The 24,273-nt window shown below is 37.7% G+C and overlaps 1 protein-coding gene across 1 annotated transcript; it reads left to right on the top strand.

The window, feature by feature from the left end:
• Positions 1-724: 724 nt before the first annotated feature.
• On the top strand, positions 725-22,033 carry LOC129224212 (alpha-(1,3)-fucosyltransferase C-like). The gene is made up of 2 exons (XM_054858633.1): positions 725-823; positions 20,677-22,033. The coding sequence occupies exons 1-2, from the start codon at positions 821-823 to the stop codon at positions 21,985-21,987; spliced, it is 1,314 nt and encodes a 437-aa protein (XP_054714608.1). The 5' UTR covers positions 725-820; the 3' UTR covers positions 21,988-22,033.
• The last annotated feature ends 2,240 nt before the right edge of the window (positions 22,034-24,273 follow it).

The following is a 24,273-nucleotide window of genomic DNA, read 5'->3' as shown; positions in this document are numbered from 1 at the left end:
TGCAGTAGCACCGTCGACCGGCTCCTCACGATGCTGCTTCTATAGCGAAAACAGTCTCCAGGTTGCGTCCATATCCTACACACACGCCATACACACACACGCCTACACACACAAACACACACTCCTACACACACACACATACACACATTCATGCCTGCACACAGACACAAACACATATGCCTACATACACACACACACACAAACGCCTACACACGCGCCCGTACGCACACAGCACTGCATACACAACGCGCATACACATGCATACATACACACATACACATGCACACACACACATGCGCTTACACAAACACACACACATGCGCCTACACAAACACACACACGCTCGTGATTGCGAAAAACTTTTTTTTTTTTTTACATAGTGAACTTTACGCAGGGCTGTATCGTTTTAGCGTTGATCTAAAGTTTGGACGTTACAATAGGATTGCATTTTCCAAACAAACATCTCTCGACTTTCAAATTGAATAACCAAAACCGGAAAATATATCAAAAGGTTAAATTTCTTTTCATGTCATTGAACAAAAAAATCTTTTCTTTTTTATTCTGAAAAATAAATAAATAAAATAAATGTGGATAAATAATGGCTATTTCTCTATTGTAGTCTGCATACCTTCCGTAACTGAAATTTGTGCATTGCGCATGCTCAAAACGTATAATGAAACTAACGAAAGAAGTGTTTCCCTTTCTCATTTTTCCTGTGGACACACCCATTCCCACAGCTTCGTAAAAATTGAAAACACGCCCAAATGAACTATTTTGTTGTATGGCATAACATAATCTGAATCAATTTGCTGCAGTATGTATGGTAAGTTACCTGAGCCATGTGTTTATGCTTTTAAAAGTTCATCTATTTTTTAGTTATACTACTTATTTTAATAATGTAATTACTTAACTGCAGAGTACGTGATATATTTTCGTTAATTAGTTTTATAAATTCTAAATGTTTCTATTTTTATCTTTGGAGTAACATATTTAATCGTCTTCTGCTTGAAAAAGTTATATTTAATTTAAGCAGTGGTTTTTCGACATTCAACGTTTCATTTTTAATGTCCTTAATCTATCCTTGAGCGCTTTTTAGTTGAAGTAAAAATACTTATCTAATTATACTCGGATATTTTATAACTCAATGTATGCATTAATTTACGCATAACTAGTGTAATGGTTTTTGGGTATTAATATTTTTTTCTTTGTTTTAAGTACTTTTCTCAATGCTGTCGAATTCGAGCAGTACAAGCCTTACGAAGTCGAAACAAATGCAGTAGAACCTTGCTTATCCGTCCCCCGTTTATTCGAAACTCTGATTAATCTGGATCAAATTTCTAGTTTTTGAAGCGTTTTCCATTCACATACATAATAATTTTAAAGTATGATGGCTGAACTGTTAATACGGCAAACAGTCCCTTTTTATTGTGTGTAAATGTACAATTTCTGCATAGATTGTAGAATGAAGTATGGTAATATAACAAACATCACGGTGCACTTCGGAGCTTCAGTCCGATACCACTGCAGCAGAACTACAAATAATAAAGTGTTTATGTGAAACAATCCTTTGAAATTTTGTTGCAAAGCAAAATTCGATAATGTTGTTATTTCGATATTAAATTACTTCTGTAAAAACTAAGATTCATCTCACAACTATTTCACCAACATACTAATATGGTTTCACAAGATAAAAAAATAAAGCAAAAGTTCTGCCAAAATGCCCTAATGTGTCACTAAAAGGGGCCACACTGATGCAATGTTGATTTGAACATGGTGCAATTTGGGAAAACTATCTAATTTAGATATATGCAGCTTTAGGTTCAGAGCTAAAGTGGTTGAAGTATAAAGTTATTTAAAAACGAGCTGTTGTGTGCATCACATGACTTCCTTTTACTCCAATTTAAAGTTATTTCCCCATTATTGGCAATTTTAATTTGATTCAATAGTTAACTCTCTAATATCACCATGAATGGCCAAATTAAAACCAGATTTAAAAAAAAAAAATCGCCAAATTTATCGCCAAGTTGGCGACAAAACTTGGCGATATAATGCCAAGTGTTTGCATAAATTATTACACCACTTGAGTTTGCATTGAAATTAACATTGATTTCCCCCCAAAAAGGTGTAAAAGATACTCTTTGGAAGATCCAAATGCAACCAAAAAGGGAGGTGCACAACTAGACCCCACTAGGAGTCTACGCACCAAATTTCAACTTTCTAGGACATACCGTTCTTGAGTTATTCGGCATACATACGCACATACGTTCATACGTACATACGGACGTCACGAGAAAAGTCGTTGTAATTAACTCGGGGAATGCCAAAATAGATATTTCGGGTGTCTATACGTTCTTACGCACTTATCCGCGTGTGGTCGGGTTGAAAAAAAAAACTCAACATTAATTCGGGGGTGAGCAAAATGGAAATTAAGGCCGAATTTTGAGTGAAAATTTTTCGCGAATACAATTCTTCCTTTTTTGCAAAAGGAAGTAAAACATTATTCTCTGCAGATTATGGAATTGAACCTTGATGGTGTGCAATGCACCCGATTCCAAAACTTCCCCCTAAATTTCGGGGAAACGCACTAATTTTGTAAGTATTGCACCCCTAAGAAGCGCGGACGTGTCCGACTCCCGACAAGTATAAAACCGGCATATGAGACAAATTAAGTTTCCGACTAGCTCTCTTTCTTTTATACTAAATTCCATAACATTCCCCGTAAATGAAGAAGGAAAACTCATAAATTGCAGGTTTTGCGCCCCCAGGGAGTGCATAGTTCCCTAACAACAAAGTAACTCGAAAAGATATTGATGACTTTATAAAATATAGTGCAAGAAAATAATATTTGCAATTATTATCTTACGTTTCACACGAAACAGAATTTATGCAACACTCATCGATGTTTTCCCTTATCGAATTCAAAATACATCAGCTGAAGTAAGTCCAAAAAGTTCATAAGTCGCTGAAATTGCGCCCCCAAGGCGGACGCGGATGCGCCCCACTCCACACAGGTTGAGAACTGCAGGATGAGAGAAATAAATTTTCCAATTATGTTTCTTTCTTTTTTACCCAATTCAAAAACTTTCCCTATAAATTTTTGAGAGAAGACTCATAAGTTGCGGATATTGCACCCCCGGAGGGAGACGTGGACTCGCCCCACTCTACACACGTTGAGAGCTGCTGAATGAGACAAATATATTTTCAAAATATCTACCTTTCTTTAATGCTCAATTCAAAACCCTTTCTCTCTAAATATTAGGGAAAAAACTCATATGTTGCGAATATTGCGCCCTCCCCCCTCCCTCCCATCCCAGGTGGACGCGGATGCGCCCCACTCCACACAGGTTGAGAACTGGTGGATGAGAGAAATAAATTTTCCAAATATGTTTCTTTTTTTTTAAACCCAAATTCAAAAACTTCCCGCTAAATTTTAGAGAGAGGACTCATAAATTACGGATATTGCGCCCCCTAGGGGGAGATGGACGCGCCCAACTCCACACACGTTGAGAACTGCTGAATAAGACAAGTACATTTTCTAAATATATATCTTTCTTTTTTACCCAACTCAAAAACTTTCCCTCTTAAATTTTAGAGAGAAGACTCTTATGTTGCGGGTATTGCGCCCCCTCCCCCCCCCCAATACCAGGCGGACGCGGGTGCGCAGGGCCCGATTAAGCTGTCGAGGGGCTCTTGGCCAAACCCTTTTTCAGGACCCACTGTAGTCAAAAATTACCGTTTTATTCATTAGGTAAAGCAATTTAAGCAATTAGCAAAAGCAATTGATGCGCCCCTCTCCACACAGGTTGAGAACTGGTGGATGAGAGAAATAAATCTTCAAAATATATTTCTTTTTTATTTTAACCCAAATTCAAAAATTCTCTAAATTTTAGAGAGACAACTATGTTACGGATATTGCGCCCCCCTAAGGGGATGTGGACGCGCCCCACTCCACACAAGTTGAGAACTGCTGAATACGACAAGTCCATTTTCTAAATATCTATCTTTCTTTTTTACCCAATTCAAAAACTTTCCCACTAAATTTTAGAAAGAAAACTCTTATGTTGCGGATATTGCGCCCCTAGGCGGACGCAGACGCGCCCCACTCCACCTAGGTTGAGAACTGGGGAATGAAACAAATAAATTTTCCAAATATCTTTCTTTCATTTGCACCGAATTCCAAAACTTCCCTAAAACTTAAAAGGAAAGCTCATAATTGGCACATGTTGCGCCCCTTAGGTATACGCCCCACGCGCAGGTGGGGAGGAGACTTATCACAGAGTTTAGACTATGTTGTGAAAAATGGTTGTCATCTAGATAATTTTTTAGAAGAATTATTTCTGAGTGTTTAAGATGTATGTTGCTTAAATATGGATGTATGTTGCTTAAATATGAATGTATGTTGCTTAGGCGCCAGTAGTATGTTGCTTAGGCGCCAGTAGGAAGAGGGCGCCTTCGGCACCCCCTTCCTACTGGCGGCCCCTTGATTTGTTCAGGGGGGGCAATTGCCCCCATTGCCCCCCCCCCCCCTCAGATCCGCGCCTGACTGTACTAGAATTTTAATGTCGTATTCTGAGGCTGAAAGCATGTTAATACAGAGTGTCATTTATTGAGCTATGTGAAAAAAAAAAAACTTGATTACTTTTGAACGATAAGGGAGTTTCAATTAAAATTTGACAATTTAACTCGTGGCACGATGAGATTTCCTTTCTTTCCTTTTTTTTAATATCTATAGGTTATAGTTTTAATTTTAATCTTTCTTCCGGTTCTACACTCATATCGTTCGTCAAGCTTTGCTATTCGGGCAATTGCCGCCTGATTGTGAGTTAGTGGCGTAGCTACACTTTCTGCCGCCCGGGGCGGTTCCTCAATTTGCCGCCCTTTTTGACGGGAAATAATTGACACATTTAAGAGTCAAAAGTATTTTAATAATATTTAATAAACAAGAAAATAAACTTTTTTTTTTCATCTTATTATTCCTTCAGAAGAAAAAGTAATTCAGAGCCCCACCGAATTATTCCAAAAGTTAAGTCAAAATTCGGAATTTTAAGCAACTTTTAGAAACGCTTGTGGGTCATTATACTAGAAACGTAGGTTTTTGAAGTTGAAATTCATGGGAAAAAAATCTTTTTTTTTAAGTTACTTTATATTGTTCCTTTTAGGAACCTTTTTAATCTCACATAGATATTCACATTCTTTATTGGTTATTTCGTAACTTTCTTTTGTAGTTCGAATTTTGGATGTGAACGGAGGGTAACGGATAGTAAATGTATATTTTAAATGTTATCTTTAAACTTTTTATTTAAATAAACATTGCATCTTGTATGAGGAACACTATTTGAACTGATTAAAATGTACACCTCTTTCTTAAAATGGATTTTTATAGAAAGTAGTATGCTCCATTTCTGATTGTATATCCTCCATTACATCTATACTGTAACGGAGGCTATAGAAACCGGAGGATACAAATACTTATGTTTTGCTATGATCATTGGGTTGATTTAGGGTTAACGCAACATGTTATTTAGAATTTACTTAAAAAAAGCGATTCAATTTTAACTATAAAAAAAATTTTTTTACGCAAACAATTCTTTCCTTTTTAACTCAAGAACGGAGAATACACGAATTTAAGGAACTAATTGACTTCAAAGAGAATAATGCTGCAATTCTTTCACACTAAGTTCTTTAGCTTCACTATGAAGACCCAGAGTTGAAAAGGGCTATTTTGTGATTTTAAACCTCTGTAATGAGCTGCCGGTACTGCCGTCTATAGGAAATTGTATTACTTAATTAAATTCTGAACGGAGGATACAAGAAATACTGTGACAGTGATTCAAAAGATTATGAATGCTGTATATTTTTTTTATTTTACAACATAATTCTTTTAACCTATTAAAAAATATCAAATGATTTAAATTTCATTATTAAATCTGTTGTCTTTTTTGTATTGAGTAAATAAATGAAAAAGTACATGAGAAGAAATGTGTTAGGACATATAACAGAGACATAGTATCCCTCCGTTCAGTGAAAAAAACATTAAAAATTTTTATAACATCATTAATGTGTATTGATCATTTTCAAAATTTGTTATACCTTTCTAAATCTCATAAAAAGTGCTTAAAAATAAATATTTTTGAAACTAACCATCCTGGACCTAAAAATGCGCGTTTTTTGTAGAATGACCCTTGTAGAAAAGATGATTAGAGCTCCCCCTCCATTTTTTTCCCTTCAAAATTAAAACAAGTTTTCTGCTTTCCTTGATGACGTTAGGGGGTCGAGACTTCAAGGAAATTTTTCGAAACTAAAGTGTTAAAAAAGCAATTTTAGGTTATCTTTGGACACGTGAAGATACTGGGAAAGGTTCGGGGGCACTGTAAGGAAAGCTTTTCAACAAAATTGAAAAACTCGTAATTGTAGGCTGTATCTTGTGGTGTAAGGGTCTCACTTAGCTCCAACAAAGACCGGATTTTCCTCCCGAAATATTTTCAAACTTGAAATCAATTTTAGTCTGTCTTTGATGACGTTAAAGAGAAGAGGGAAAGCATAAGTTTCCAAAAATGTTGGTAAGTCAGATGGTTTTTACATGTCCCCTTAAAACTTTTTGAAAATGACGTCCTAAAAACACTACTTCAGCCGCTGTTTCACGGACAACGTTATGAGAAAGAGTTCGGAGGGGGGGGGGGAGGTTCTCACCCGAATCCCCCGAAATCTTTTTTGAAAGCGTTGCTCATTTTAAGCTCTTCACTACTAAGAAAAAAAGAATTTGCGGTCTTCCCTCAGAAATGTCTAAAAACGAAATTCGGAGCCAACTGTGATGACTTTCGGGGATTTCGTGCACAGCTGGGCCCTACCTTAGAATTTTCCTGAAGTTTAAGTTTCAAAAACCCAACTTTAAGATATTTTTGGAGACACTGGATGAGATGGTAAGTCTACAGTTCGAAGTTGATGTCCTAAATACACACTTTAGATTGTCTTTGATCATTATACAGGAAGGGTCAGGGTTTCACCGTCCTAAGCAATTTGTTGGTATTGAAGTTATAAAAACTCATAACCAATATTGGGCTAAAAAATGAGATGTAAAGGGATGGGTTGGGTGTTATCCCGTGGAAATGTTTCGAGACCAAATTTGGATAATTCTCTTTTTCACCAATAGAGGTCGAAATGTGAAAGGCTTTGCCCAGAGATTTATTTTATTAATTAAGAACATTTCCTTAAAATGAATGACTAAATGTGAAACTCATTGTATAAAGGAATTAGTTGATATAATGCAGTTGTATTATAATTATGTAAGATTCGAATTAAACAATTATTCAGATCAAAGAAACTGATTGAAATGAGATTGAATCAAGATTTGCGCTTACCTGAATTTATTCCCGTTTGAGACATTCTGTACCGGCCTGGAAAGGAAGCATTTGGCACATAGAATTGACTTCGAGAATGATTACACGAATTTAGTTTCTTTTCGAGTTTAATGAAGATTTAAGGCTACATGATTCGATTTAAATCAAGACCAAGCGGTCTCAACGTGCTTACACAGACATAAGAGAAAACACATGACTAAAAGTTTATAGTCTCTCTTACGCGCGCTAGTTGACTTCAGCGTCCTCTACCGATGTTTTGTAAAACAGCAGTAGTACAAGCAATTATTATTCGAGTAGTAATATTTTTTTTATAAAATGAACATAAAATTCATTTTGTCTTTTGAAAATTTTGTAATCAATAACCAATAAAAGCAATTGTTGAAACAGATAATGCTATCCTGAAAATGAGCAAGAAATCGCCAACCATTTGAGACCCCTCCCCTTTTACTCTTGTTGTCACTTTCCTTTTTTAAAAAAAAGTGTTTTCTTTTTTAAATACGGTGGTTTCCTTTATAGTGCCTAGAAAGAGTAGTGTGCCGACCGGCGCTTTTTTCCCCACGATTCTTGAAGACAAATTGTATGAAAACCGCTAGATGGCAGTGCGGTCGAGATGTACGTTCAATTTCGCGGTGTTTACATTAGTAGACGCGGGATTTTGTTACAATTTAGTTCCGTGTTTCTCTTTTTTACCTTTATTTCGTGAATATTTCATGAAACAGCGTTTAAGGCTTTTAATAGAGGCATCAAAGTTGAACATTGGAAGAAATAAAGCTTCATCTTGTTTCGTACCAGGGTGCAAAAGTGGGTACAAAACAAAACATGCAAGGAAAAAGTTACGCTTTTTAAAGCTCCAGCAGATGAAGAAAAACTAAAGTGGAACGTTAATTCCCAGGTTAGATAAAGTTTTTGATAAATATTGCTTAATTTATGCTCTGCATTTCGAAAAACATTTTATTGAAACGCATTTTAAGCATATTATAAATGGTGAGGAAGTTTTGATTCGTCGGGGAAAAACTTTTTTGAAAGATGAGGCAATTCCGACAATTTTCCCAAGTCTGCCAACATACTTTACTAAAAAATTACCAAAGAAAAGGTCCATCAGAAATTATGCAGTTAAGAAAAGTGTTCCTTGTTTGAAAAAAATAAAACTTGATCTTTCGGCAGATGAAACTGAAATAACCGCGTAGAAATCTATTATAAATGAAATTGTTCATATTAATTTGCCTAACGAATATTGGGTTTGTATGAAATTTAAAAAATCTCCAAATATTGTAGTTTTTGTAAAAATGAAAATTATGTGGAAAATAATATTGACGATAAAAAGATCGTTATTGAAGTAGACACAAAGACAAGGATGTTTTCCAAACAAAATTTTACACAATCGACTGAAAATTTGATATTTATATTTTAAGGCAAATGTATTATCAATCGAGATGGCTTAGGGCGCAGTTTGTTGTTGTTTTTAATGCCACTTGGGAGACTCAAGCCCCATTCATGTAGCCAGCATGAGTTTAAAGCAGAATGGAGCGACTCCTGAGTCAATGAGGTCCCTAAATGAGAAGGAGCCCGACTTGGGCACGGTATATGGTAGCACCACCTCTACAGTTTATAGGTCTGGAGATTAGGTTGGAAATCTCCAGCAACGCTACGCCTGGTAACTGTTAGCGACCGACCATTCGACTTTCGGACAAACGGAATCAACGAGCACGTAAGTTATATTTAAAAAAAAAAATAATAATAATTTTAGCCTTTTAGAATCTTGTACGAAATTGATAATTATTTTTGTTATCGTCCCCCGTTATCGAGATAAAAGGTATTAAAGTCTCCCGAAATTTTAAGAAAAGTGGCAAATATAAACACTTGGCGAGGGATTGAAGGTACCAATTTCTCACAGACGATTGCCTCGTCTGCATGTGGCAGGACATCCATATCTACAGAGCGTGAGAAAGATGTCTGTCCCCATCGAAACTCGCTAAATTTGTAACAACGAGACTCGCTTTTCTTAAAATTCCCATAGGCTTTAAAATCTTATATATTGACAACGGGAAAATATTTTTTGCCTCCAAAAACATGTATCACAATGTTCTTTTGATCGCTACTTATTTAGATTTTTTAATTGTAGCACTGTCATGTTGTTTCCTGATTAAGAGTAGGGAGATTCAGAAGCTGCGCTTCCTTTTAAAAGAACATTTTAAAGCTATCATAAGCAATGTTAGACAAAGGAGAGGGACGAGGAGGTTCCCCATTTGTTTTTAGTTTTTAAGGATACATTTCTTTCGCTATTTTACATATGAGATAAAAGATAAAAATACATAGATACTTTTTTTTGACAATGATAACGTCAGATTCAAAAACACTTCTATTTCGATAATTATCGACAACAAAACCGTTTGCTGACAGGTTCTAAAGAACGTTATAAAAATAAGCAAACTAGCAGTTTGACGTTGATAAGTATTGTTACAAATCCTGTAAATAGTAATTATTGTAGTAACGTAACCTGTAAATAGTTTCCCGTAATGAATATACAACCCCCTTTTCATATGGCTAAAGTATATGACCCCCTTATTTCCTTTTTGTTCATTGATAAAATTTGATAACGGTCTACTTTTTTTTCTAGAAGCGTGTGGAATATTTGAGAGATTTCTTTTCGGTGTTTATATAAACGGTTACGCTGGATAAAGAGTGAGTTTCGATTGATATTTCGAACTGAGAAGATTTTTGATCTGTTTATAGCGAGGCATTTCGCTGTGTTGTTTTCGTATTTGGAAGTAAATACGTGTGTAAACGTTGAGTTTACGGTGTTGTGTGATAATTGCTTAATTGCTGATGAATAATTTAGCAGTTGTTGAAGATCTTTCCTGTACATAGTGTAAATAAATTTCCTGTGTTTTTATCAAGAACTGTGTCTTCATTTCAAGAAAGTGGAAGTCGCACCGAATCCGGTACAATTTGGCGCCCAACGTGGGGCTTCTTCTGGACTTTCTTGGAGTAAGTGTGACTTTGGACATTTTTTCATAAAGACTGTTTGAATTTATAGACTTTGTTTTTATGGTGATTACTCGCGCAATGGATGACCAATTAAAACAACTTCTGGAAGCAATTAATGCTGTGAAAAGCGACTTGACTGAAAATATGGCGGCTAATCAAGAACAATTAAAAAGTGATTTGACTGCAAGTTTTACTGCAAATCAAGAACAATTAAAAAATGACATTGCGGCTAATCAAGAACAATTGAAAAGTGATTTAATGGTACTGAAAAATGATTTAGCTTCTAACCAAGAGAAAATTAAAAACGACCTTACTTCGGTAAAGACTGTGATGGAAAATAAATTTAATGAGATAGAGCATCGAGTTGATGCTTTTGATGAAAAACTTGAAACAGTAGAAAACCGTATCGCAACAGTTGAAAATCATGTGGATGAGAAAATTAAAAACATGGAAAGGAGATTGGCGACCGCGGAAAGCAGTTCTGTACAGTTTGGCGCTCCCTCATCGGTTGCTCGACCGTCCATTAAACTTGCCACATTTGATGGGAAAACTTCGTGGCAGGTTTACAAAACTCAATTCATGATAGTGGCGGAAGCGAACGGATGGGACTCTGCTACCAAGGCCTGCCATCTTGCAGCATCCCTGAGAGGTGACGCAGCGGACATTCTTCAGACCCTTCCGGACAGCCAGCGCCTGGATTTCGCCGCCCTCACAGCTGCGTTGGAGCTTCGCTTCGGTGAGAAGTGCCAGAAAGATTTCAGCCGACTCCAGTTGAAGTCCCGTTTCCAGAAAACCGGGGAAACCCTGCAAGAGCTAGCGGCGGACGTCGAGAGACTGTCTCATCTTGCTTTTTGAGACTGTCCTGCGGATGTTCGGGACAACCTGGCACTCAACTACTACATCGACGGGGTTCGAGATCCGGAAATCCAGAAAGCTCTACGGATGGCGGATGTCAAAGACCTGCTGTTGTGTATGCGATGAGATACGAGGCCGCCCAAGAAGCAACCCGTGTGGATCGCCATCTAATCCGGACTCAGGAAGCTGATGAGTCTGATTCCAGGTCGTCCCACCTCGCTGAACTTGAGAGACAACTCGGTGACTTGACAAGACATCTGAGCAGCATAACAGCCCAAAAGAAATAAGAGCAGAAGTGCTGGAAATGCGGTAGTGAAGGACACCTGCGAAGGAGTTGTCCGGCTCGCCAAGCTACGCGAGGGAAGGAAATCACCACCACTAGAGCTCTGCAGATTTCCTCTTCTAGTAGTGGCAGTGATGGACTTTTCATTTACGCACATGTAAATGGGAACCCCTGCAGACTGATTGTCGACACTGGAGCCAATGTGACAATCATTAGGACAGATGTGGCTCGTGAATTTGGATTGAAACTGCTGTGGACATCGCCGCGCGTAAGTCTCCAGACTGTGACAGGTGACAAGATCGAGATTGACGGTAAAGTGGACTTGGAAATAGTGTTTGGGAATGCCACCTACCATCATACGGCATTCGTCGCTAATATCACGGACCCCTTCATTCTCGGATTGGACTTTTTGAAGAAATATGACTTCACTCTCGACTTCAAGACTAATGAGCTGCACTCGATGAGAGAAGACATAGCCGTTTTCCCTGCAGAAAGTGATGTAAAATCCGCTCATCAAATAGTAGCCCAAACAGATTTATCGATTCCCTCAAGGTCAGAATCATTAATACCTGGCTCCCTTGAAGAAAGCAATAGTTTTCGATTTGGACTCATTGAATACCCTAACCTAAGCAATAACCTAAAAGGAGTGCTGGTAGCATCTACGCTTGTGGACCTTTCTAAGGATGTAATTCCTGTGAGAGTCGCCAACGTGAGTGAAAGGCCAAGGAATATCCGAAAAGGTGAAGTGTTGGCAACTTGTACTCCAGTAAACTGCATCATTAGAAGAATCAATTCCCCCGAGACTGTGTCTTCCGAGTCCTTGACATCGAAGTTAATTGGGAGTGCACCCTTATCGAAGGATCAAAGAACTGCTGCGGAACAATTGGTGGATGACTTCAAGCATCTGTTTTCATCTACATCGGAGGATGTGGGCCGGACGAATTTAACGCAGCATAGGATCTACACTGGAGAACACCCCCCTATTAAACAGCATCCAAGACGACTACCGTTCGCTAAGAAGGAAGAGGTTGAAACCCTCCTGAAAGAGATGAAGGAGAATGATGTAATCGAACCGTCATCCAGTCCTTGGGCCTCTCCCATCGTCTTGGTCCGAAAGAAAGATGGCTCCACCAGATTTTGTGTCGATTACCGACGGCTGAATGAAATCACCAAGAAAGACAGTTACCCTCTTCCACGGATAGACGACACCTTGGACACTCTTTCCGGACACAAGTGGTTTTCGACCCTGGACTTGAAGAGCGGCTACTGGCAGGTTGAGATACACCCTGATGACCGAGAAAAAACAGCGTTTACAACTGGACAAGGCTTATGGCAGTTTAAAGTGATGCCCTTCGGCCTCTGCAATGCACCAGCTACGTTCGAGCGTCTTATGGAGACAGTGTTAAGAGGACTCTCTTACGAATCCTGTCTGGTCTACTTAGACGATATCATCATCGTGGGACGCAGTTTCGAAGAACATCTGGCAAATCTTAGGAAGGTGCTGCAAAAGCTTAAGGAAGCCAATCTGAAGTTAAGCCCGTCCAAATGTAATTTGTTCCGCCGGGAAGTGAACTACCTTGGTCACATCATCTCTTCTGAAGGTGTACAAACCGATCCAGAAAAGGTATCTGCGGTCAAGAGTTGGAGTCGTCCCGAAAACATCCATCAGCTGCGAAGTTTCCTGGGGCTCTGCACGTACTACAGGAAGTTTGTAAAGGGTTTTTCCAACATTGCACGCCCTTTGCATAAGCTGACGGAGAGCAAGCAAACGTTTGAATGGTCCAAAGAATGCGAAGATGCATTTCTACGACTGAAGGAGGCTTTAACATCAACGCCTATCCTCGCCTATCCTCAGCCTGAAAAATCCTTCATCCTGGACACTGATGCGAGCAACGAGGGCATCGGAGCTGTTTTATCCCAAGAAATTGACGGAAATGAACATGTCATCGCTTACTGGAGCAAATGCTTATCAAAGTCGGAGCGAAATTACTGCGTCACCAGAAAGGAGTTACTGGCCATAGTGAAAGCTGTAGAACACTTCCATCATTACCTCTACGGCCGAAAATTTCTGCTTCGGACAGATCATGCCTCATTAACTTGGCTTTTGAACTTCAAAAATCCGGAAGGCCAGATAGCCAGATGGATACAGCGGCTCCAGGAATATGACATGGAGATCAAGCATCGAAAAGGGTTATCTCACGGTAATGCTGACGCTTTATCAAGGAGACCCTGTCCTGAGAACTGCCACTATTGTTCCCGAATCGAGAAACAGTATGGAACGACTAGCCCTACCGCCTATTAGGTGACTCCAATATCATCAGAACCTGATCCATGGAGTGACGACCAAGTTCGAAAAGATCAACTTGAAGACCCCGACATAAAACCAATTTTGGAGTTCATGGAAAGTGACAGTCGGCGACCTAGCTGGCAGGACGTTTCCATCTTCAGTCCTGCAACAAAAAGATACTGGGCTTTATGGAACTCGCTCCATTTACGGAACGGCGTGCTACACCGAAAATGGGAATCTGACGACGGCAAAACATCTAGGTGGCAGTTACTACTTCTCCGATCAAGGATTTCAGATGTTCTGAAAGAAATACATAGTACTGCGACTGGAGGACATTTTGGTGTCTTGAAAACCCTCAATAAAGTTCGGGAGCGCTTCTTCTGGAGCAAGGCGAAGGATGACGTGGAGAAGTGGTGCCATTCTTGTGACGCCTGAGCTGCTCGTAAAGGACCGAAGAAGAGAAGCAGAGGGAAGCTACATCTGTACAACGTTGGAGCTCCTTTCGAACGCATTGGGATCGACATCCTGGGTCCTCTACCAAGAACTGCTGATGGGAACAAATACATTCTTGTTTCCATCGACTATTTCACCAAATGGCCGGAAGCATATCCCATTCCAGATCAAGAGGCTACCACCGTAGCAGAGACTCTAGTTCAACATTGGATCTCGAGATATGGAACACCTTTGCAGATTCATTCCGACCAAGGGAGGAATTTCATCTCTGCTGTTTTTAAGGGCCTATGTCAAATTCTCGGAATTGAGAAAACTAGGACAACACCACTACACCCACAATCGGACGGCATGGTGGAGAGATTTAACCGCACAATCCTAAATAATCTCTCGCTTATGGTCTCCAGAAATCAACAGGATTGGGACAAGAAGCTGCCTTTGTTCCTGCTGGCCTACCGCAGTGCTGTCCACGAGACTACCGGATATGCCCCATCTCAGATGCTCTTCGGACGAGAGCTTCGGCTACCTTGTGATCTCGTCTTCGGTCGTCCTCCGGATGCGCCTGCATCGCCTGAGGAGTACATCCAGGATCTCCAGGCCCGGTTGGAAGACGTTCATAACTTCGCACGAGAGCGAATCAACATCGCGGCGGAGAAGATGAAGACCCGATACGACACAAGGTCTACTGGACATGAATTCAACGAAGGCGACAAGGTTTGGTTATGGAATCCCATCCGACGGAAAGGTCTGTCACCCAAATTGCAGTCGCATTGGGATGGACCCTACAAAGTCCTTAACCGACTAAATGACGTCGTAGTGAGGATCCAAAAATCACCTAATGCAAAACCTAGGGTTGTACATTATGATCGGTTAGCCCCATACTATGGCCATAGTTCATGAGTATTACGTAAACAACCATGGTTGATAACATAAAAGTTGTAGATAATTTTTGCTTTTAATGTTTAGTAATATTTCTTGTTATTATTGTGTTTCCTATGCATTATTGGTTATTATTTAATGTGTGTATTTGTGAACATGTGATAGAAGTTTGGCACCCTTTCTGGGGATTGTACTGCCCGGGACGTGCAGTCCTTAGGAAGGGGGCAATGTTACAAATCCTGTAAATAGTAATTATTGTAGTAACGTAACCTGTAAATAGTTTCCCGTAATGAATATACAACCCCCTTTTCATATGGCTAAAGTATATGACCCCCTTATTTCCTTTTTGTTCATTGATAAAATTTGATAACGGTCTACTTTTTTTTCTAGAAGCGTGTGGAATATTTGAGAGATTTCTTTTCGGTGTTTATATAAACGGTTACGCTGGATAAAGAGTGAGTTTCGATTGATATTTCGAACTGAGAAGATTTTTGATCTGTTTATAGCGAGGCATTTCGCTGTGTTGTTTTCGTATTTGGAAGTAAATACGTGTGTAAACGTTGAGTTTACGGTGTTGTGTGATAATTGCTTAATTGCTGATGAATAATTTAGCAGTTGTTGAAGATCTTTCCTGTACATAGTGTAAATAAATTTCCTGTGTTTTTATCAAGAACTGTGTCTTCATTTCAAGAAAGTGGAAGTCGCACCGAATCCGTTACAGTATTGTAAGACACGGGTTTCACTGTAGTACGGTTTCTCACAAATAGTACTTGATGATAAAAGGTTCAACTGCAGTGCTGTTGGAATGACGCTCGAAGTGCACCATAGTACCATAGATAAACTAGTAAGTGTACTTTATTGTACGTTCTAGTTGTACGTTTCATTCGAAACGAAATCCGAATATTTGGCGTTTTTGCAGTTCCATTCTTGCAATCATAATTTTTAATTATTTATTTAAATAAATATGATTTTTTTTTTCAACTCTTGATGTTTGATCCGGAGATCCGGATAAACAGGGGACAGATAAACGAGGTTGTACCATTGTACCATTCTCTAAAAACTGCGAGTTATCCGCTTTTTCGCCTTTGTTTACAATTTCCTTCGGGCTGCCGTATGGGATTTTTCGAAAAACCCCAAGATTAGGAAAGAGAAATAAGAGACGCGCAGTTATTGAATACTTAGGGGCCATTCATTAATTACGTAAGGATGATTTTAGCAATTTTTGATCCCCCTCCCCCATGTAAGGGTACGTAAGATTTTTCACCCCCCCCCCCCCCCCTATTCTTACGTAAGATTCCATTTCGTTTTTCAAAATGATAAAATAATAAATCTTGGAATCGTTACATCACTGGAATCGTTATTAAATTCACATTATTAAATTTAACTTTTTGCGTAAAGAAATAGTTACTGAAAAGTTAGAATCTAAACTGAATGTTTTTTCGACATTTTTTTTTTGATGTAATATTAATTAAAAATAAAACATGCCATACATAATGCGACTCTTTTATTATATTTTACACTATTCATTCTTTGTAAAACAAATAAAAAAACGTCTTAGCCTAACACGTTTCTTACCTTCCATACGCAAATGGAACATAATCTCTGCCAAATCACTTGTTGACCGCGCTATTTCTAATGTGAAATATCGACTTGGAAAATATTACGTAAGAATGAGTTTGACCCCCCCCCCCCCCAAAGGTACGTAGAGGCTTTTCCAATCCGCCTCCCCCACGGGACCCTTACATATTTAATGAATGGCCCCTTATAGTCTACTATTTTCATTGAAGATAAATTAGCATAAGGTAATTTTATATTCTTCAAAAAATAAATGAACACCCATGTAACAAATAGCACTTATTACAGAATTTGTCTTTTGCGCAGAAATAAGTTCAATCCGAAAAACGGGGCTTTTAAACTGCGAAATGAGCTTGCAATCGCTGATTTAAAACGAGTCTGATTGAGGAGCATAACGTACTACTCGAGCGCAGCGCCATCTGGTTTTTCCTCAGATCTGACCTCACTTTTTCCCCGTCGATCGGCACACTACTCTTTCTAGGCACTATAGTTTCCTTGGAACTTATTTAAAATCATGAAACCAAGTGGTAGTTTCATCATATAACGAAAAGTTATGAAATTTATTATTTCTTCCGTAATAGCAGTTAACCTTAACAGCAAAAAAAAAAAAAAAAAACATGGTCCCTTGACTTTTCACTACCACCTCCCTCAGTCTGTAGCTTCAGGCGAAGGAAGAGAAAAAACAAACAATAGTGTTGAGATGTAAACAAGAAAAACACATGTTTTGTATGAGAGAAATTTCATTATCATAGTCGTACCTTACAATTCAAAGACTTTTTTTTTCCCCTCCAGTAATAGATCAAAAGCATGATTTCCTTATTGGGAAAACACGTTAATTTTTTTCGCATCAAAGTGTGAAATTGCCGCCCTCCAAAAGTGCCGCCCGAGACGGACCGCCCCCTCCGCCTCTCCCTAGCTACGCCACTGATTGTGAGTCATAGAAAATATTTTGTCCGAAGACAAGATGAAGACAACTGACTCAAGAAACACTACACAATAAAAAGTTTGCTAGAATTGAGGGGGGAAAAAAAGAATCCCATCTCTATCATCCAAAGTGACCCTAAATTCAAAAAGGTGTGGTTCATGCAGGGGAGGTCACAAACCCATAAGATCGACAGAAATTTTTAAAATCTAAAACAACACTTTGGAGTGTCCATGATCGCTATGGGGTAACACTTAAGGCGCGTTACTTAAGGGGGTGCGGCTGGGAGTCTGAGTAATATAAGTTGGACAAATTTCATTCGGGAGGGGATTCCGGCGACCAAATAGCAAACGTTCTGGTTTGACTTTCGGCGACTCTGGAAGCACCCAGAGACCACTGGAATGGGAATCGCTTGCGTGCCGTATTCTCCTAATCTCAAATTATTCGGCTAGCTTTTGTGAGGCATATTAAAGAAATACGTTAATTGAAAATCACTTCCAAAACCATCGCGGACGAGTGGACGGTATGAACTTGCTTTTGCTAGAAAAAGAAACTTTAAACTTATTATATATTAATCAAAAGCGCTGAATCCGATGGCTGGAGTCCAATTTTTTGTAACTTTCCCGTTTTTGAGATATACGCGATTGGAATGTGACACATAATGGAATATTTCAATGAAATAAGTCTTTGTAGTTTGCAATGCAACTCTTATGAGACTTTTCTGTGGTCATTGGTCATTCTCTGAAACAGTGTACCAGCTTTCATTTCTATATTAAATTCGGTATCCATGTATGAAGTAGTCCCAATTCAATTCAAATATTTAAAAGATGCATGAACGCTTATGAGACTTTTCTGTAGCCATTGGTCATTCTCTGAAAAAGTGTAAGCTTTCATTTCCACATTTAATTCGGTGTCCATGTATGAAATAGTCCCAAATTAGTTCAAATATTTGAAAGATGCATGAACGCTTATGAGACTTTTCTGTAGCCATTGGTCATTCTCTGAAAAAGTGTAAGCTTTCATTCCCACATTTAATTCGGTGTCCATGTATGAAGTAGTCCCAATTTAGTTCAAATATTTAAAAGATGCATGAACGCTTATGAGACTTTTCTGTAGCCATTGGTCATTCTCTGAAAAAGTGTAAGCTTTCATTCCCACATTTAATTCGGTATCCATGTATGAAGTAGACCCAATTTAGTTCAAATATTTATAAAAGATGTATGAACGCTTATGAGACTTTTCTGTAGCCATTGGTCATTCTCTGAAAAAGTGTAAGCTTTCATTCCCACATTTAATCCGGTGTCCATGTATGAAGTAGTCCCAATTTAGTTCAAATATTTAAAAGATGCATGAACGCTTATGAGACTTTTCTGTAGCCATTGGTCATTCTCTGAAAAAGTGTAAGCTTTCATTTCCACATTTAATTCGGTGTCCATGTATGAAATAGTCCCAATTTAGTTCAAATATTTGAAAGATGCATGAACGCTTATGAGACTTTTCTGTAGCCATTGGTCATTCTCTGAAAAAGTGTAAGCTTTCATTCCCACATTTAATTCGGTGTCTATGTATGAAGTAGTCCCAATTTAGTTCAAATATTTAAAAGATGCATGAACGCTTATGAGACTTTTCTGTAGCCATTGGTCATTTTCTGAAAAAGTGTAAGCTTTCATTTCCACATTTAATTCGGTGTCCATGTATGAAATAGTCCCAATTTAGTTCAAATATTTGAAAGATGCATGAACGCTTATGAGACTTTTCTGTAGCCATTGGTCATTCTCTGAAAAAGTGTAAGCTTTCATTCCCACATTTAATTCGGTGTCCATGTATGAAGTAGTCCCAATTTAGTTCAAATATTTAAAAGATGCATGAACGCTTATGAGACTTTTCTGTAGCCATTGGTCATTTTCTGAAAAAGTGTAAGCTTTCATTCCCACATTTAATTCGGTGTCCATGTATGAAGTAGTCCCAATTTAGTTCAAATATTTAAAAGATGCATGAACGCTTATGAGACTTTTCTGTAGCCATTGGTCATTTTCTGAAAAAGTGTAAGCTTTCATTCCCACATTTAATTCGGTGTCCATGTATGAAGTAGTCCCAATTTAGTTCAAATATTTAAAAGATGCATGAACGCTTATGAGATTTTTCTGTAGTCATTGGTCATTCCGTGAAATGCCGGCTGGCGCAATTTTTCGCATCATATCACAGCTATTGACAGCAAGATATCGAACAAAGCAAAAACTAAACTTTTAATATTTATATAAAATTTTTGAACTCCAATTTTCGAAACTTTTAATTTTTATTTCATACAGCTCAATTATGGTCACCCTGTTTGTGTGTTACAAGTATACAGCTTTTAGAAATTCATTCTATAGAAAATAAGCGGCTTTAAAAGTATTTTTGAAGAGAAAATTTTTATGTGAGGACTTTGAAATTCTGATGCACAACCTTTTTATGTGATAGAAGTGACGAAGTTGTTTTTTTAATTGTTGCCCAAAACAATGAAAAATAATAGTAATTATGAAGTAGTGTTGCTATTAAATTTAACAAATTAATTTGAAGGCTGAACTTTGGCAGGAATATTTTTGTGGATTTTTAGCATTTTAAACTTTTCAAATAATGCAGGTCTTATAAGATATCTTTGATTCAATCCAAGTCATCAGTTTGAAAGCGTAATTCACGTTGCTCAAGTTCAACCTTGAAATTAGTTTAACTATTATCAACAAAATTAGCTTTTCAATTACGAAAGATTTTCATTGCTTTTGGCAACAATTAAAAAGTGGATTTCGAGTATTGGTTAGTTTTGTCGTTGTTTATAGTCAATTGCCTTCATTAAAATATACAATTTTGTTGTAAATAAGCCTAAGTCAGGCGCAGAAAGAATAAAACCGTGTTGTGAGGGAAAACATGCGAGTGAAGTGACAGTTCAGAATGTTAAAAATGGAAAAGATAAAAGTTTCACTTCTAGCGTGTCTTTACAACGCATTTTTTTTTTTTTTTTTGTAATTAACTGAGCTTTCTATAGTGCAATTATTTTTGTTTTCTAAGATGTAATAGAAACTTCTCTTTTTCATTTTTTTAGGAAAGAAAAGCACCTGTAATTCAGAACATGTCACATAAGAAATTATTTTGTGGGATTTCCTTGTGTCGCCAAAATAAGCGAATTTTCATTTTAGTTCTTGGAAACAGAGTCATAAAGTTAGGGTTAGCTCTTCTTTCAACTCTTTGCCTGCTTACATTAACATCAGATATTTTTACAGACGTAATTCATTCTTCTCACAAAATATGTATCGATTCTGCACGTCAAAGATGGAGGTACTTAAATGTTCCGGGACAGATCCGAACCGTACGAGTAAAAGTCGACAAAGAACAAGTAACGAAAAAACGACGAGTTAAAACTGTTTTATTGTGGACTACGTATTTCAGTGAGGAATTTTCCGCTGATTATTACTTTTTCCAGAAAGGGAAGAAGACATTCCACAATTTCGACTGCCAGATTAAAGATTGCTACGTGACGTCCGACAAATCAGTCCTCCCCCAAGCTGATGCTGTTCTGTTCCATGCAAGAGACATTAATTTCACGAACATACCTCATCGTGGTAGGAAAGACCAAATCTGGATTCTTTACTGCATGGAACCACCAAGATATGTTCTTTTAAGGTGGAACATAATTCGATCTTTGTTCAATTGGACTATGACGTACCGTTCTGATTCTGACATACAAGTGAAATACGGAGAGGTTTTGCCCTATAACGATTCTTGCACAACCCATATTTCGAATGTCAATGCCATCAGGAAGCAAGAACGAGCTATTTGGATGGTAAGCAACTGCAGGACAGAGAGTAGGAGAGAGTCTTACGTCAGAGAACTGAAAAAATACTTTCCTGTTGACGTATACGGGAAATGCAGTCGCCGTCGGAAGTGCTACCCACCACAGTCTGAAACGTGCTACAGGCTTCTTCATAAGTACAAGTTTTATCTTTCTTTTGAAAATTCAATATGTAAGGACTATGTGACGGAGAAATTTTTTAACATTTTGCAGTATGATATAGTGCCAGTCGTTTTCGGAGGAGCCAACTACACTCAAATTGCACCACCTCATTCTTTCATCGATGCTACAGAATTTCCGGATCCTAAGGATTTGGCGAGTTATTTGGAACATATCGCAAGTAACTCTACACTGTATAATAGTTATCTTGAGTGGAAGAAACACTACAGGGTTCATTTACACCCCTGGATGTGTGATCTGTGCAGCCGATTGCATGAAAACGTTTCTGATGTGCAGACATTGCGAGGGGATTTGTGGTCTTGGTGGATACCAGGATCCTTTTGCCAACGATGGACGAAGAAAAAAACGTTTGAAAGTCTATTTCAAAGTTTCAGACACCTCTGATAACCAAATTTTCACTTAAATCTAAATGCTTGAAAGTTGTTTAGTGTTTTCGCTCTTCACAGTACCCTTTTTGCATGAAAAAACAAAGCCTTTAGCTTTGTTTCGACGTATGAACATTTCAGAAAATAAGTCATCAAATCAATTGAAATATTTGGAAGATTTTAACACTAGAACTACGGAAGGGCTCATTTTGACCCCCCGAGCACTTGTTTTGCTAATTGCTTCTTGGTATTTTTATAAAAAGCTTAATCCTTCTCTGACTTACCTAAATCATCGTGCTGTGTAATAATATAAAGGTTTTTAAAAAAATGTATTTTTCTTTAAACCCGGACCTTAGGGTTATACCGAAAAGCATGGGAAGGTGACATTTTGACCCCTTTAAGGAAAAAATAAATCCAAATACATTTACTGATGCTGAAACAGAGCAGAAACTCAAAAATGTCTCTTGAAATATATCACTGCTAGAACTTGAAGCATTCAGACCCCGAAGAGTTCCTACTTTTTGGAGCTTTTTTTTTTTCCCTACTTTTTCCTCCCCCCCCCTACTTTTTCACTTTTTTTAGCATAGCACTTCTAATTGTGTATTGGTTCTTATTTTTACTATGCCTACCGAGAATTTTCTGCATGTTTTTCAATTTTGAAAAGAAAATGTACATTATCTACCCGTTAATTAGAATCTTTAATATTCAGCAAACAGTTGACTGTTCGAAAAGTGCGGGAAAAGCCATTAGAAGTAAAATGGAGCTTGTTTTAAACAAAGCATTGCAAAACCTTAAAAGGAACATAAGGAAGCAAAATATGAAAAATCTGTGCATATTTCACTCATGTTAGCACAGAATAAAAGCGACAGATGACAGAAATTTGCAAAAACAAATGACTTTTAAAAAATCGTGGAAACTAACTACTTTTTTCACATATAAATTTATTTTCCTTCTTTGCAAAGAGTGCATTTGCAAAAGAAAAAAAGCGGCAAAACGTTCCCCTTTTTTTCAGAGAAAAATCTATTTAAATACAGGATTCCTTTTTTTTCCTTCACTTTTTCTTTAAAAGTTGGGGATAGAGCCACACGAAAATAAACACTTTTTTTTTGAATAAGTATTTTCTACTTTGATATACCATCGATGTTCATGAGTTGATCATTGTTTTTATATACTGCGTTTATGGCAATACAGTGTTTCTGAGCATTTAAAAATTTTTTGACAGACCTTTTGCGGGGTGCGGCAACTATGCCGATGCGACGTTTCTATCATAAAGACTACTCATGACGCCTGATCAAGGGGGGGGAGAGGGAGATATATACCAGCATTAGATGCCAGGTGCTCGCCCCTCACTTGAATTTCATGAACAGTTTCAGAATTAATAATTTTGTTGTATGGTGCAGATTGAGAGAAGTCTTCCTTACAAGATTATATGCATTGGGAAACATTAGTAACTTATCTTTGTTTAAAAAGTTATGTTTGCCATGCAGGGATGTTTCCTTTTTTTCGTGATTAAAATTTTGGATGAAGGAGGGACGTAACTCCTCAACTCACCCCCCCCCCTGAATGATATCTAGAAGTTTTCGGTTTGATGAAGGGAGTGGGAACAAGAAGGGGGAAGGGAAAAAACATCAAAACAATAAAAAACCGGCTCGTCATTTAAATTCCCTCCCGGGTGGGGGGGGGCAAAGGATGTATACTCAGTGTAAATTTTATCTGAAAATAACAGAAACCACACAAACCTGAAAAGTAAAGCATTAATTTTCCAAGCCAGGGAGGGGAGAAATTGACCCCCATGAATGACGAGTCAGAAACATAAGTTTATGTTGAATGCAAGAAAAAAAAAGAAATAAATCCTTCAGTTAACGTTTTTCGTTATTTATTTAGTACAATTATTTTATTGCAAATTTTATGTCCCATATTTAAGAACAAATTCATTTTAGGTCTGCATTTTGATTTTTCTTCCTTTTTTTAAATTCAAACATCTGCTCCTGTTAATGCGAAAATCATGTAAGCGGTTGAGTATTGAACTAAAACAAATGCAATATTCGCTTTGCTTTTTGTATTGTAGTTTATGACAACATAACAGGATCTGAAAGTGTTAGTATTTTCAAATGATAAATGGATGCTTTTGAAAGGATATTCTCGTTTTTGCAAGACAAAACAAATCTTTAAAAAAAAAAAAAATATTACACAAATATATGAGGGTTTTTTTTTCTCCTATTTTGATGGGGCTACCCCCCCCCCCTGTGTAAATATTTTGTCTTATTATTTTACACTTAAAAATTTTATTAATTTATTGTTAAAC

Source organism: Uloborus diversus, chromosome 6 (assembly GCF_026930045.1).
Source record: "Uloborus diversus isolate 005 chromosome 6, Udiv.v.3.1, whole genome shotgun sequence".
Lineage (NCBI taxonomy): Eukaryota > Metazoa > Arthropoda > Arachnida > Araneae > Uloboridae > Uloborus > Uloborus diversus.
The sequence above is the reverse complement of the archived record's forward strand: the minus strand, read 5'-3'. Positions and strand labels throughout refer to the sequence as shown.